Genomic DNA, 16,179 nt, shown 5'->3' on the forward strand with positions numbered 1-16,179 from the left:
TCTGCCACAAAGGGAACTGGTAGAAAGGCAAGAAAAAAGAGCGCTGTAACTAATAAACAGGGTTACCTTGAAGCCATCAGGACTTTGAAGTTCTCCAAAAGAGGAAAAATCTGACTCAGAGATTGGCGGGGACTGGGTGGCTCTCCTATCATGTTTGGCAGGACACCCCTGATAACACACTTTTCTTTAAATATCTCTTTCTTTGAGAGGGCTCCAGAGGGCGCACGAGAACATTTGGCCGCGACTCCTCACTATCTATGAGACCAGCCCAAACCCCAACTCCTCATCAGCACAAACCAGGAGATTGGGTCTACGTCAGAAGGCACCGCGGGGTGACCCTAGAGCCAGGTTGGAAGGGTCCCTGCACTGTGGTGCTGACAACCCCCACTGCTCTCAAGGTAGACGGCGTCGCGACCTGGGTCCATCACACTCACATCCAGTCAGCGGACCCATCCATGACCTGGAAAGATTTCATCACCAAATGGAGCATCGATCGAGATCAACGCAACCTGCTCAAGCTCAAGCTGCAGCGTGCTCGACCTGCCTGATTCTGGTAACATTGCTCGCGATCACTCCTGTCACCAGGAGCCCCCACAATGCTGTGTAATAGACTTAGATGATGCCTGCTTCTTCATGGACATGGCTCCAAAGAGACAAGGACAATTTATAGGATCACATGTTTAGTAGCAGAAGATTTGGCTGCCAGAAGTGGCCATGATGCCAATATTAGGTTTCATTTTATTGATATACTAGGGGCCCGGTGAACATAATTCGTGCACTGGGTGTGGGGCGGGGAGGCGGAGAGTGTCCCTCAGCCCAGCCTGCCCCCTCTCACATACTGGGAGCCCTCAGGCGTTGACCCCCATCACCCTCTGATCGCCTGATTGCCCCCTTGCCCAGGCCTGACGCCTCCGCCAGAGGTGTCAGGCTTGGACAGGGGACCCCCATCTCCCCCCAATCACTGGCTCTGGCCCCCGCCCATGCCTGAGGACTCTGGCCCAGGAATCATGCCTGGACAGGGTACTCCCATCTCCCTCTGATCGCTTGCTCCACCCCCCGCCCAAGCCTGACGCCTCTGACCCAGGCTTCAGGCCTGGGCAAGGGGACCATCATATCCCCCCAATCCCCGGCTCTGCCCCCCACCCAGGCCTGATGCCTCAGCCAGAGGAGTTGACCCTCATCACCCTCCGATCACCAATCACCGGATCGGCCCCTTGACCAGGCCTGAGGCCTCCGGCAAAGGTATCAGGCCAGGGCAGGGGACCCCCAGCTCCCCGCGCTTGCATGCTCCGCCCCTGCCCAGGCCTAACACCTCTGGCCTAGGCGTCCAGCCTAGGCAGCGGGGACCTGCAGTGGCAGCGGGGGGCGCCGCGATCGTGGGCTTCGCTTTAGGCCCAGGCAAGGGACCCCTAGCTCCTGGGACTGCCAGCTTCGACCGTGTCCAGCTCAAATCGCTGGCTCCACCCCTACTTCCTGCTATCACTGGCCAGGGCAGCAAAGGCGCCTGATTCTCTGATCATGGCTGGGGGGCAGGGCAAAGGCGGCCCCAGGGCCCCCCAGCTTTTAGCTCCCCCCTGGGTTTCCGATCACTGTCAGTGGCAGGGGGCTTCTTCCTGCTTTCCCTTTCGCCTCCCTGCATTGTGCCTACATATGCAAATTAGCCGCCATCTTGTTGGCAGTTAACTGCCAATCTTAGTTGGCAGTTAACTGCCAATCTTAGTTGGCAGTTAATTTGCATATAGCCCTGATTAGCCAATGAAAAAGGTATCGCCGTACGCCAATTACCATTTTTCTCTTTTATTAGTGTAGATTATATTGACCTTTGATTCTTTTGCAGGTTTGAATGTGCATTGGCTGTCCTGGAAGGGGACTGTGTGGGGTGACCCCCAAAAGTAAAGGGTATCTAGCTGAGAAGAGGGCAAGTGCCCAACTGGGCAGGGAAGGGTGCCCATCAGGTTCTGGTCACTGTTGAGAGTCAGTTGACAGTTGGCAGCATGTGTACTGCTTGCAGGCCTGCGTGACCATGCCCATGTCAGGGGTAGTAAGCTGGAAAAGGCCTGTTTAGAATAGAAGGTCTAAGGCATGATGATGCATAGAAAGAAAGTTTAATGACAACAATTACTGTTTTGATATAACTCTGAAAAATCCATGAAAAGGAATTGGCAAGGAAAGTCAAAAAATCTTAGAGTAGATCAGTATGTTTTTCTCCTTATGTAATTCCTCCGAAATCTGGCAATGCTTAATAAGTCATGGCAATACATTTCTTTGCATAGATTCAATAAGACCAGTTCCTAAAAATGGTTTTATTAACAGAAAACTTTGACTGGAATATCATGTTTTAAAGAGCCCTGTCTGAGCTCTAAAGACTTGAAGCCAGTAAAAATGCCACGAAGAAAGCCTGGTATCCTGCTTGGGAGCCCTGAAGATGGCTGGCGCTGGAGTGTCAGGCCAATGCCCTAGCATCACTGGCGGTTGGTAAGAGTAGAAGGGAAGCAGCAAATATGCCTCTGCATCCCTGCAGAACCCCCAAACACTCTGAGCCACAACGAGTAGGAGGGCTACTGAGATGGGCCTTAAAGCCTAGAGCGTAGGCTCAGGTGGAGTTGCTACAGGTGAGGGATTCACCTAACTCAGCAGATACTGTAGGCAGGCCTGATGGAAGCTTGACGGCTTGGCTTCCTGGCCTACGGAGCACATTAAAATTCAACCATGAGACTCCAGCAAAGGTAGTCAGTTACCATTCTTGTTGTGTTTATGCAAACCTCAGGAGAGTAGATAATCTTGATTTGGCTTTTTTATAGCCATGGAGGAATTTTAAGAAGAAAAATCCTATTTCAATAGAGGTTGTTAAAGCTCAAATGGTTCTTTACCTTCCACTGGACCATTTGTTAAGCATATAGGGATAGTTCAGTTGATAGTTCTGTGTGCCCAGTACGGGCCTCTAGCAACAGTGAAATAGAAATGCAGTCCATCTCAGGATTGAGCCAGAAGTTCCAAGAAAAGGGGGGAATGAAAGGGCGAGGGCTGTGCCCTCCATCTTGCCCTGTATCGTCCATGTTGGGGCAGCAGCCATGTGCTCAGGAAAGTACCTGCTTCCAGGAAGCCTGGGCCTCTGCTGGCCACGCCCGGAATCTTTTTAAACTAACGAATGACAATCAGGTGACCTGCGCGCCTTAGAGCTGACCACATCCTGTGTAACAAGACCCGACTTGCACCTAGCCAATTGGCAGGGCCCACAGTCATCTCCCCTACCCTAACACGACCCCCCTATTAAAACCCCATTTTTTTCCATGGGCAGTCTCTCTCATCTCGCCACTGTGAGGATAGCAGCCAGACATGGGTCTGTGAAAATAAAGGACTCTTTGCTTTTGCATCAGACATGGCTGACTCCCTGGTGAAGTCTGTTGGGGATCTTAAAATCTGGGCATAACAATAACCAAGATAGTACAGTTTTTCCTTTAAGAACTTTGTCTAGAACAGCATTGCTGGATATTGGAGATACTAGAGAAGTGAGCTTTCACTCCAACTGATTCACTGATGATTCACTTCATGTTACATTTGCTCCATACCTAAGTACGATATTAATAATAAGGGAAATTGGGTATGGTGTACATGGGTATTATCTTCACAATTTTTCTGTAAATCTGGAAGTAACCTAAAATAAAACATCCATTGAAACAACACTCAAAATCCTAGGAAACGGTAATATCTGAACATAGTGGAATGCTCCACTAAAATGACGGGGGATATGGGAAGTGGCTTAGAGGAAACACCACCTCCCTGCCATATGCTGGACTATAATGGAACTAGAGGAAATGAGAGAGAGAGAGAGAGGTCAGGTTGGGGAAAATGTTAGGAGGTAAGACGAAGGTTCTTTTCTACAAAAAGAGCGTATAAGACTTCTGCATCCTCTGCCACCCCCGCCCCTCCTGTACGGTTAAGCTGAGGCTTTGTGATGTCAAGCCACACCATGGCAACCACTGATTTTGGGCAACCATAGATGAAGTGAGTGGCTCCTCATTGAACTAGAGAGTATATATTGAGGCCGGGACAATTTGAGTAGTGTCTGTTGCCTCAAGATAGGTAAACTTCCTTAGAAGATATTGTAGAGTAGTCGAGATAAGGAATAAGACTCCAAACACAAGGATGGATGAAGAAACTGCAAGTCCTAAAGTGAATTAGAAGTCAGTTTCTCAACTGGTTGATGAAGAAGTGGATAAGGTTAGAATACCTTATTCAAAAGCTGTTCCTTCCCCAGTAATTCCTAACCCAAGATTCTGGCCTTGTGCTTTTTGGCCACAGACACTTCCTCATTCAATCCATTGTAATTCAATTACAAGCACATTTCCTAATCATTTTCCAATTTCTTCCTCAAAACCAATGACTTTCTGTGTTTAACTTGTTTCCAAACTACATAACCAAGATAGTGGCGATGGTAAATTTATACTTGAAGCTGAATGAAGACAAGTGGGAGTAAGATAGAACGAATCAGATAATTGCATTTTACTACAGGAAGGCGAAAATCTCCAGTAAGGAAGCCAACAAATGCAGAAGAAGAACTCCTGGACTGTTCATCTACCACAGGTGATACAGAGGGTCTCCCAGGGAACATACTTAATAATGTGTATCCCTCTATAAACTTCAGAAATGGGCATTAGTGGTCGCAGACATGAGGAATAGAGTGTTGTGTTAGTGATGGCAGGGCTTAATAATGAATTTGATTTCCTTTTTCCATAGTAGACTATTGAATACTGTTTAATTATTGACAGGATGGTCAGCTCAAGATGTGATGGTTTATGCCACAACTGGTACAGTTTTTCCTTTAACAACGTGGTCTAGAATAGCATTGCTGGATATTGGAGATACTAGAGAAGTGAGGTTTCACTCTAACTGTTTCACTGATGATTCACTTCATGTTACATTTGCCTGATACCCATGTAAGATATTAGAAATAAGGGAAATTGGGTATGGTGTACATGGGCATTATCTTCAAAATTTTTCTGTTAATCTGGAACTATTCTAAAATAAATCATCCATTAAAACATCACTCAAAATACTAGGAAGTGGTAACATCTGAACATACTGGAATGGACCACTTAGAGGGAACACCACCTCTCTGCCATATGCTGGAGTATAATGGAACTAGAGGAAATGAGATAGAAAGAGAGAGGGCAGTTTGGGAAAAATTTTAGGAGGTAAGAGGAAGGCCTCCTTTCTATATCCAGAGCATCTGAGACTTCTGCATCATCTATCACCTCCGCCCCTCCTGGATTATCAATCTGAGGCTTTGTTTTGTCATGCCACACCATGGCAACCACTGATATTGTGCAACCAGAGCTGAAGTGAGATGCTCCTCATTGACCTAGACTCTTAGAGAGTATATATAGAGGCCAGGACCCTTTGAGTAGTGTCTGTTGCCTCAAGATAGCCAAACTTACTAAGAAGATATTGTAGACGAGGAGAGATAAGGAAGCCGACTCCAAACACAAGGATGGATGAAGATACTGTAAGTCCTAAAGTGAAGTAGAAGTCAGTTTCTCAACGGGATGACGAAGAAGTGGATAAGGTCAGAATACCGAATTCAAACCTACCCCTTCCCCAGTAATTCCTCACCCAAGATTCTGGCCTTGTGCTTTTTGGCCACAGACACTTCCTCATTCAATCCATTGTCATTCAATTACAATCACATTTTCTAATCATTTTCCAATTTCTTCCCCAAAACCAATTTCTTATTGTGTTTAACTTGATCCAAACTACATAACCAAGATAGTGGTGATTGTAAATTTGGACGTTAAGCTGAATGAAGACAAGAGAGAGAAACTCATAAGAATCAGATAATTGTATTTTACTACAGGAAGGGGAAAACCTCCAGTAAGCAAGCCAATAAATGCTGGAGAAGAAGTGTTGGAGTGTTCATCTACCACAGGTGATACCCAGGTTCTCCCAGGGGAACACACTTAATAATGTGTATCCGTCTATAAAAAATGCTTCAGAAATGGGCATTATGAGAAGATGAAAACTTTAATGGTCTCCTTGAATAAATACCAGCAAGGGTATAGAGGAAATGTGTTTGTATTTTTGCGTGTTTTCAGATGATGAGGAGGGATCTAAGGAGGGGGCAGCCATGTGAGAAGGGAATAATGTAAAATTCTTTTATTGGCACACCAGACAAGCCAGTCCATACTGAGCCCAACACATGGAATAAGGAAAAGGAGAAGAATGAATGGGGATTTTTTCCTCAACAATTTCTCATATTGGCAAGGAAGAAAAGAAGCTGAGAAGATGAAAACTTTAATGGTCTCCTTGAATAAATACCAGCAAGGGTATAAAGGAAATATGTTTGTATTTTTGTGTGTTTTCAAATGATGGGGAGGGATCTAAGGGGGGGGGGAGGCATGTGAGAAGCCAGTAATATTGAATTCTTTAATTAGGGCACCAGAGAAGCCATTCCATTCTGAGACAGACACATAGAATAAGATAAGGACAAGACTGAATTGGGATATTTTCCTCAACACTTTCTCATACAGGCAAGGGAGAAAAGAACCTAATGTTTTATTTAGGTTTTTTATTGGGGGCGTGGGATGGATGGTGGTGGTCGCATTCATGATGAACAGGGTGTTGTGTTAGTGCTGACAGTGTCTACTAATGAATTTGATTTCATTTTTACATGGTACACTATTGAATATATTTAAACTATTAAAAGGATGGTAAGCTCAATGTGAAGTTTTATGCCACAACTGGTAGAGTTTTTCCTTTAACAACATGGTCTAGAACAGCATTGTTGGATATTGGAGATACTAGAGAACTGAGGTTTCACTCAAACTGTTTCACTGATGATTCACTTCATGTTACATTTGCCCCATAGAAAAGTGAGATATTAGAAATAAGGGAAATTGTGTATGGTGCACATCCGCATTATCTTCAAAATTTTCTGTAAATCTGGAACTATTCTAAAATAAAACATCCATTTAAACAACACTCAAAATCCTAGGAAATGGTTGTATCTGATAATAGAGGAATGGATCACTGAAATGACTGGGGAGTGTGGGAAGTGGATTAGAGGAAACACCACCTCGCTGCCATATGCAGGTCTTTAATGAAACTAGAGGATATGAGAGAGAGAGAGGTCAGTTTGGGAATAATTTTAGGAGGTAAGAGGAAGGTCTCTTTTGTATAAGCAAAGCGTCTGAGATTTCTAGATACTCTGCTACCCCCACCCCTCCTGAATGGTCAAGCTGAGGCTTTGTGATGTCAAGACACACCATGGCAACCATTGATTTTGGGCAACCAGAGCTGAAGTGATAGGCTCTTCATTGACCTAGACAGTATATATAGAGGCCTGGACAATGTGATTAGTGTCTGTTGCCTCAAGATAGCCAAACTTACTAAGAAGATATTGTAGACTAGTGGAGATAAGGAAGAAGACTCGAAACAGGTGGATGGATGACGAAACTGCAAGTCTTAAAGTGAATTAGAAGTCAGTTTCTAAACTGGATGACGAAGAAGTTGATAAGGTCAGAATACCTTATTCAAAGTTGCCCTTTCCCCAGTACTTCCTCACCCAAGATTCTAGCCTTGCGCTTTTTGGCCAGAGACACTTCCTCATTCAATCCATTGTCATTCAAGTACAAGCAGATTTCCTAATCATTTTCCAATTTCTTCCCCAAAACCAATGTCTTTCTGTGTTTAACTTGTTTCCAAACTATATAACAAGATATTTCCGATGGTAACTTTGGACTTTAAGCTGAATGAAGACAAGAGGGAGAAAGACAGAAAGAATCAGATAATTGTATTTCACTACAGGAAAGGGAAAACCTCCAGTAAGCAAGCCAACAAATGCAGAAGAGGAAGTGGTGGAGTGTTCATCTACCACAGGTGATACACAGGGTCTCCCAGAGGAACACACTTAATAATGTGTATCCCTCTATCAAAAACTCTTCAGAATTGGGCATTATGAGAAGATGAAAACTTTACCAGTCTCCTTGAATAAATACCAGCAAGGGTATAAAGGAAATGTGTTGTATTTTAGCATGTTTTCAGATAATGGGGAGGGATTTAAGGAGAGAGTAGTCATGTGAGAAGGGACTAACGTAGGATTCTTTAATTGGGGCACAAGAGAAGCCATTCCTTAATTAGCCAGACACTAAGACTAAGGACAATGAGAAGACTGAAGGGGGATACTTTCCTCAACACTTTCTCATCCTGGCAAAGAAGAAAAGCACATTATGTTTAATTTAGATTTTTATTGAGGGCGTGGGATGGATGGTGGTGGTGCCAGTCATGAGGAATAGGGTGTTGTGTTAGTGCTGGCAGTGTATAAAAATGAATTTGTTTTTTTTTTCATGATAGACTATTGAATATTGTTAAACTATTGAAAGGATGGTCAGCTCAAGATCTGAAGTTTTATGCCACAGCTGGTACAGTTTTTCCTTTTACAACTTGGTCTAGAACAGCATTTCTGTATATTGGAGATACTAGAGAAGTGAGGTTTCTCTCTAACTGTGTCGCTGTTGATTCACTTCATGTTACATTTGCCCCATACCCAAGTAAGATATTAGTAATAAGTGAAATTGGGTATGGTGTACATGGGTATTATCTTCACAATTTTTCTGTTAATATGGAACTATTCTAAAATAAATCGTCCACTAAAACAACACTCAAAATACTAGGAAATGCTAACATCTGAACATTGTGATATGGACCAATGAAATGACGGGGGAGTATGGGAAGTGGCTTAGGGGAAACACCCCCTTCCTGCCATATGCTGGACTGTAATGGAACTAGAGGAAATGAGAGAGAGAGAGAGAGAGAGAGAGAGAGAGAGAGAGAGAGAGAGAGATCAGTTTGGGAAAAATTTTAGGAGGTAAGAGGAAGGTCTGTTTTCTATAACCAGAGCGTCTCTGACTTCTGCAAACTCTCCCACCCCCGCCCATCCTGGATGGTCAAGATGAGGCTTTATTATGTCAAGCCACATCATGGAAACCACTGATTTTGGGCAACCAGAGCTGAAGTGAATGGCTTCTCATTGACCTAGAGATTATATGAAGAGGCCTGTACCCTTTGAGTAGTGTCTGTTGTCTCAAGATAGCCAAACTTACTAAGAAGATATTGTAGACTAGTGGACATATGGAAGAAGACTCTTAACAAAAGGATGGATGAAGAAACTGCAAGTCCTAAAGTGAATTAGAAGTCAGTTTCTCAACTTGATGACGAAGAAGTGGAAAAGGTCAGAATACCTTATTCAAATGCTCCTGCTTCCCCAGTAATTCCTCACCCAAGATTCTGGCCTCATGCTTTTGGCCACAGACACTTCCTTATTCAATCCATTGTCCTTCAATTACAAGCCCATTTCCAAATCATTTTCCAATTTCTTCCCCAAAACCAATGTCTTTCTGTGTTTAAATATTTTCCAAACTATGTATGTTATGCCCAGATTTCAAGATCCCCCAAGACAGACCACTAGGGAGACGAGTCCGATGCAAAAGCATAGAGTCTTTTTTTCAAGCCCGGGACTTGGTCCCGCGCATGCCTCCATTACTGGATGCAAGTGAGAGCCCCGAGTCCCAAGGGAACAAAGAATTAACAGGGCTTGGGGTCGGGGGTTGGGGACACACTCTGACCACTGATTTGGCTGATTCCTGTTGGTTGAGTGAGGGCTGGTGGCTAGTGACACATGGGCAGTGTACAGCTAGGGTCTGGTTACATGAAAACAGGGGGGTGGCTAGCATACCCTTGGCCTTGGGCTAGTTTCCACCGCTTTTCCATTGGCTTAGATAAGGGCAGGCTGAGTAACTGATACATTCTGCGGCTTTTTCTTAGAAGAGGGGATAAGGACACAGCTATCAGTCCTGTTCTGTCCTTTCATGCCCCCTTGTCTTGGGACTTCCGCCTCAGTCATGAGATGGACTGAACTATCAACTGAACTACATTTATACACTTCTTGACAAATTGGACTAGTCTGTTAATAATGCAAGGGCCGTATGTCAACAGCAACAGGAGGATTACAAAGGCTCCACCGAGGTCCGCTGTCTTCTTGAGGGTGACCCGCATCGGGTGTGTCTAGTCAGAGGTCACCTTCCAGTCAGGCTCCTTGCTGTCCTGGGCACAGAATGATCTGGGCTTGTGACCCGGCAGAGACTAACTATAACAAATGGTGTGATGGAAGGGAAAGAAAACATTTCAGTTTTTATAACCTCCATCGAAATAGAGTTTTTCTTCTTAAAAATTCCTCTATGGCTATCAAAAAGCCAAATCAAGAGTAATTTATCTGCTGTATTCAATTTGGCCTGATGTTTGCATAAACACAAGAAGAATGGTAACTAACTACCGTTGCTGGTATTTCATGATTAATTCTTAATGTGCCCTGTAGTTCCAGGGAGCCAAGGCATCCAGCTGCCATCAGGCCTGCCTGCAGTATTTGCTGCTTTAGGTGAATCCCACACCTGTAGCAACTCCACCTGAGCCTATGCTCTAGGCTTTAAGGCCCATCTCAGTAGCCCTCCAACTCGTTGTGGTCCAGAGTGTGTGGGGGTTCCGCAGGGATGCAGAGGTGTCCTTATTGCTTCCCTTGTACTCTTACCAACCGCCAGTGATGGTAGGGCATGGGCATGAAGCTCCAGCGCCAGCCATCTTCAGGGCTCCCATGCAGGATACCAGGCTTTCTCTGTGGCACTCTTATTGGCTTCAAGTCTTCAGAGCTCAGACAGGTTTCTTTAAAACATGATTCTCCAGTCAAAGTTTCCAGTTAGTAATATCACTACTGAAAACCGGTCTTATTGATTTCATGCAAAGAAATGTATTGCCATGACTTATTAAGCATTGCCAGATTTCAGAGCAATTATATAAGGAGATAAACATACTGATCTTCTCTAAGATCTTCTGATTTTTCTTGTCAGTCTTTTAAAAATGCATAACTATGCCTCAGACCTTCCATTCTAAATAGTCCTTTCCCGGCTCTCTACAGACGAGGTTTGTACCACGCCTGACATGGGCATGCTCATGCAGGCCTGCGATACAGTACACAGGCAGCCAACTGTTAGCTGTTCCTCCATTGAGACCAAAACCTGATGGGTATTCTTCTTTGTCCAGTTGGGCATCTGCCCTCTTGGCAGCCAGATACCTTTTACTTTTGGGGTTCATCCCATATAGTCCCCTTCCAGGACATCTAACACATACCTATAACAATGTCCCTCAGTGTGGGAGACTGGACACTTGCCAGTTATTCTGAAAGACTACCAAGGACTGTAGACCATCACCGGTCCACAGTTACAGCTACATTTAAACCTGTAAGAGAATTGAAGGTTAATACAACATATTAATACAATGAAACATAATATTGGCACCACGGCCGCTTCAGGCAGCTAAATCCTCCGCTACTAAACATGAGATATGGCAGGGCTATACAAACATTTTAAGGAGGTGACTAAAGTCCACTCTTTGACCTTTCTATATAAGGTAAAATTGTCCTTGTCTTTCTGAAGCCATGCCTATGAAGATGCAGGGCTCATCTGAGCCTATTATACAATTTTCTGCAGGTATAGTCCATTTCAAGTTGGGGTGAGTCCTGGGGTTGTGAACTTCTTTACCCACACCAAGTCCCCAGGCTGGAAAGGATGTACAGAGTCCCAGGAGGCACTAGCAGGGCATCTCGAACAAGCTTATGGGTGGCTTGTACTTTCTGTAAGAGATCACGTCCAAGTAAGGTTGTTCAGTAATACTCCCTCTACGTTCTGCGTGGAGTATGGTTCGGTATCTGAAAGTGGAGCCGCACAACAAATGAGAGAAAAAGACCTGAGATAATTTTTCAATATTGGGTGACCATGCGAGCAAGTCCCTAAGGACTTCCTCCCATGCTCAGGCTGCTCCAATCTTTAATTGATCTGGAGTAGCCCTTAGCAAAAGGAGGTTTCAATGACACACAGATCAGCAGACATTTTCCAGGAATAGACAAAGTGTCTGATTAGCTCATCAATAGATTTCCGGGAGTATCTGATTAACAATAATCAACAAGGATCTACATAAGTATCTAAGCAATTAAGTGAACTAAGGTCGGGATGCTTCAACTATTATTACCTAAATTAACTGGGTGGTTCCTAGATTAACTGGGTGGTGCACAGTTCTGACCTTTGCTAGGACTTCAAATGTTACTAGCTTTTGGGGGGCTCTGTCTAAACTCAGGTAGTGAAGACAATGAATGGACACTGGCATCTCCCCCTTATTTTTTCTTTAAAAATAATCAAGTCCCAATTTCAATGTCCAGAAGGTCTGAATCCAAGTTTCAATGTCCGACAGCTCATGTGTACATGCCAGCAATGAAATGTTGGTTCTGTATGGTGAAAAATGGAGGTCCAGTCCTTTCTGGTCTGGTCCTGGGTAACCTGCAGCGACGCACAGCTGCTGACTGCTAGCATGGCAAGGCGTCTTCACCATCTCCATCTCTGAAGTGCCTCTTCTGTCTTTGTGGCTGGCTTTCTGGTTTCCGTTGTTACAGGAATCCACATGTTCTTGTAGATGTACTCTGAAAGTGTACAAACATATTCTCGACCAAAGCTTAAAGGAAAAAACCTTACTTGGGGTCTTTTGTTTAACATGATCTTCCCTGGCTTACCCTGGCATAATGTGTGTTTTTTCTGGGTGTTTCGCTATTAGCATTATAAATGAAAAAAAATTTTTCTCTAAATGTAATTTAGTTACAGGATCTATTTCCTTACATGGCATTTTTCCACTATATTTTTCCACTATCCCCCTTTTTTTGATTTAATTAGGAGGCTTCTTGGAAATTTTATAATGCAGTCTAGATAGCTTTAAATATTAATTTTTTGCACACAAAGAAATGAACCTGAACATGCTTTAGGTTCATAGCATGTTTACCACAAAATGAAAATTTTGGTTAATACTTTTTGAATAATTACTTATCTCAAATTAGCCAAATTTAATTAATTTGAAAACTTGACTTTAATTTGAAAACTATTTTGCTGTCAAATTTAATATTTTAACAATAATCTTAAAAAATTAATTTGTAAGTTTGTTTGGGATAAAAGCACAATATACTGTTGTAAAGCATCAAAAATTATTAATAAAACTTGTAGAATAATACCATGTAAGAATATTTTTGCTCTAGATCATGACAACTTAAATTTTAAACTCAAGGTCTGGAATGAGGAACCTAGTTTTCAAAAACAAGCAATTTACAGAAGCAGAGACAGTATGCTATCTAAATTACAGTTCTAGGTAAACACATTATCTAGAGTCCTTGGTGACCTAGGTTAAACTTAGGCATGTTATCTAAATTAGAGTTTTGGGTCTAGAACCCTTGAGTGACCTGGGTTAAACTTAGACACTTTATCTAAATTACAGTTTTGGGTCTCCAGAACACTGAGTTGACATATTAACTGGAGCCCTCTAACCTTGGGATAGCTGTGCCGTCCTTCCCAGGGAAAGGAAAAATGTGCCTTTTAAGATCAGTATGAAACTATAGTTTTTACCTGAAATGATTGTTACCATACTTCACTTTACTGTGCCCCAGGTGGTCTCTGGGCTGTTCCTTTTTTTTTTTAAATATATTTTATTGATTTTTCACAGAGAGGAAGGGAGAGAGATAGAGAGTTAGAAACATCGATGAGAGGGAAACATCGATCAGCTGCCTCCTGTACATCTCCTACTGGGGATGTGCACGCAACCCAGGTACATGCCCTTGACCGGAATCAAACCCGGGGCCTCTCAGTCCACAGGCCTGCGCTCTATCCACTGAGCCAAACCGGTTTCGGCTGGGCTGTTCCTTTTATTCTGACACCAATTAGCTCCATAGGTGTCTTTCCATTAGCATCACAAGTGAAAAAATTCAGAGTAATTAAAGCTAAGTGCAGCCAACCCGAAGGTGATTTCTCCATCATCCCCCTTTTTTGTTTTTCAAGTTGGGATTTTTAAAAGTTGATGAGACTCTGAAGCCTCTTTTAATAAAGCAACCAATTGATCAGCATGTGCATTTCCCTTAGTTAATGGGCTAGGTAATATGCTGTGAGCCCTGATGTGAGTGATATAAAAAGGGTATTTTCTCTGCTGCACAATCTGTTGAACTTGCTTAAATAGTAAGAATAAACTTTGGTCACTAAACCATTTCAACCTGGCAGTTTCAATTCTATTTACTAGGCCCGAAGCATAAGAGGAATCAGAAATTATGTTAAGAGGCTGTTGGAAATCTTGCAGTGCAGCCTTAATAGCTTCTAACTCAATTCTTTGCACAGAAGTATGACTGGTCAGTATGACTCGGTCAGAATTTATAGTATGATAAGCAGCTTAACCATTTGATGACCCATCAGTAAAAACAGTTAAAGCTCCAGGAATTGGTTCCTGCCTAGTGTTTTTTGGTATAATGATGGAGGTCTTATATAAAAATTGTAGTAGTTTATATTCTAATAGGTGACAGCTAAGTTCCCCTGAATATCCACTTAGCCCAATTTGCCAATTTTAAGTCAGTCTGAAATAACATTTATTCTTTTAACTTTACTTGTCCTAAGTTATGGACAGTAAATTACATTAAATTTCTGGTATTAGTCTTTGGGTAAATTTACATAAACTTTGTTTAAGGAGGCAAAACACAAATTATTTACTTTAGTTTATGAGGCCCAATATATTGATTTTTAATTAGTTAGACATCTGAAGGAAACCTCTTTTTATTTCCTTCCCAACAGTTTTCTTTCTCACATAAGCAACAAATGTAAGGAACATGGTTTCCTTTTGAGATTTTAACAAATACTGTCGCATTGCTATATAATTCAAGTAATTTTTCATTTATGGTGACTAATTATTATCAGATTTAGTCTTTTAACAACAATCTGTAAATGTTAGCAATTATATTTTTAAAGAGTATACCCTTTGGCTTATTTGCATATAGAGAGGAATCATGGGAAGCCTTCAGTAACCTTTTTAGAAGAATTTATTTTACTAGGATTCAATTGCTTACAAGGATAGTAATAGGCAAAGCGAAGCAAGTAAATTTAGTATTTAGTAAACTTTTGATTTACTAGGGGTAAACACTGCACCACTTCCAGCTTAATTTAAAATGCAGTAGTGAGGAGCTTTTGTTATTTCAAATTACATCTTAAAATGGCTCTATTCTAAGAAATATTAAACAAAATAATTTGTTTTACCCTTTCTCAGAGGCAAAAACTTAAAATATATTTATTAATTTTTATTTGATAAAGCTATCCATGTGATTTCAAGTATATTAAATTTAGCTAAATTAAAAAAAATCCTTTAAAAAGAGAGAATAAACTTTTGAAAACATTTCAGGGCCCATGAAATTTCTCAAAGTCATTCCTTGGTTATAGTTTTGAAATCCAACTTGAAAGACCATCAAATATTTATATATATATATATATGATTTAAAAATTATATACTTATTATAATTATTAAGAGATATCAATAATTAAATTTAAACTGGTTTTAAAATTTTGGCTGGGGTCATAGAAATTGGATTACTGTTATCAGTCGCTTGTAATGCTTTGACATAAGCTATTTAACTTTTGTTTAGGGAGGGAACATATAACCTTTAATTGTCCTTAGTTTAAGGAAAGCAGGGTTTTCTAGATTTAAGAGATTAGAAACACTTTCTGCCCCATCCGAATTTCTGTAATGAAATTCCACCTTAAAGCTCCACCCCTGAAATTCCATCCTGCCTCAGTGAGCAGACACTCCTTTTGTCATTGACTAAGTCAGAGGGAGCGGCCTTTGCTGTTTCAAGATGGCGACCCCAGGGGCGCAGTAAGCCATGCGGTCAACATGGTGGCTGCCAACTCAGGCAAATCAAAGGGGAGACTGTCTACACTGTTCTTCGACAGAGCAAACCAAAACCACTAAAAGATACATGGCCAACATTATATTGCAGACAAGCAGAAATCCCATTAGCTGTTTATACCTTTTATAATTACCTTAATATCAATTAAATTTAAACTGGTTTTTGTATTAAAAATTTCAGTTGAGGTCACAAAATTAATCCTCTTTTTATCAGACCAATGAGTAACATATTTTGAATTCCTAATCATTTAAGAGAAAACACATTTTATTTTTTCAAAAACAAGTTATACATTAGATATTTAATTAATTTCTCCTGATTCAATTTGCACTTTAAACGTTCAGAGCTTACAAGTCAAATATTAGCAGTTCTTTGATTAACTACAC

At 41.9% G+C, this 16,179-nt stretch overlaps 1 protein-coding gene across 1 annotated transcript in view; it reads left to right on the forward strand.

Moving 5' to 3' along the window:
- Window positions 1–16,179, forward strand: part of PBDC1 (polysaccharide biosynthesis domain containing 1) — a 418,787-nt gene that overhangs the window by 314,460 nt on the left and 88,148 nt on the right. The window contains exon 6 of the mRNA XM_081080887.1: window positions 208–553. Within this exon, the coding sequence (XP_080937013.1) occupies window positions 208–553 (346 nt within the window). The remainder of the gene's footprint in view (window positions 1–207; window positions 554–16,179) is intronic.

Source organism: Myotis nattereri (genome assembly GCF_964212035.1).
Source record: "Myotis nattereri genome assembly, chromosome: X".
NCBI classification, from domain to species: domain Eukaryota; kingdom Metazoa; phylum Chordata; class Mammalia; order Chiroptera; family Vespertilionidae; genus Myotis; species Myotis nattereri.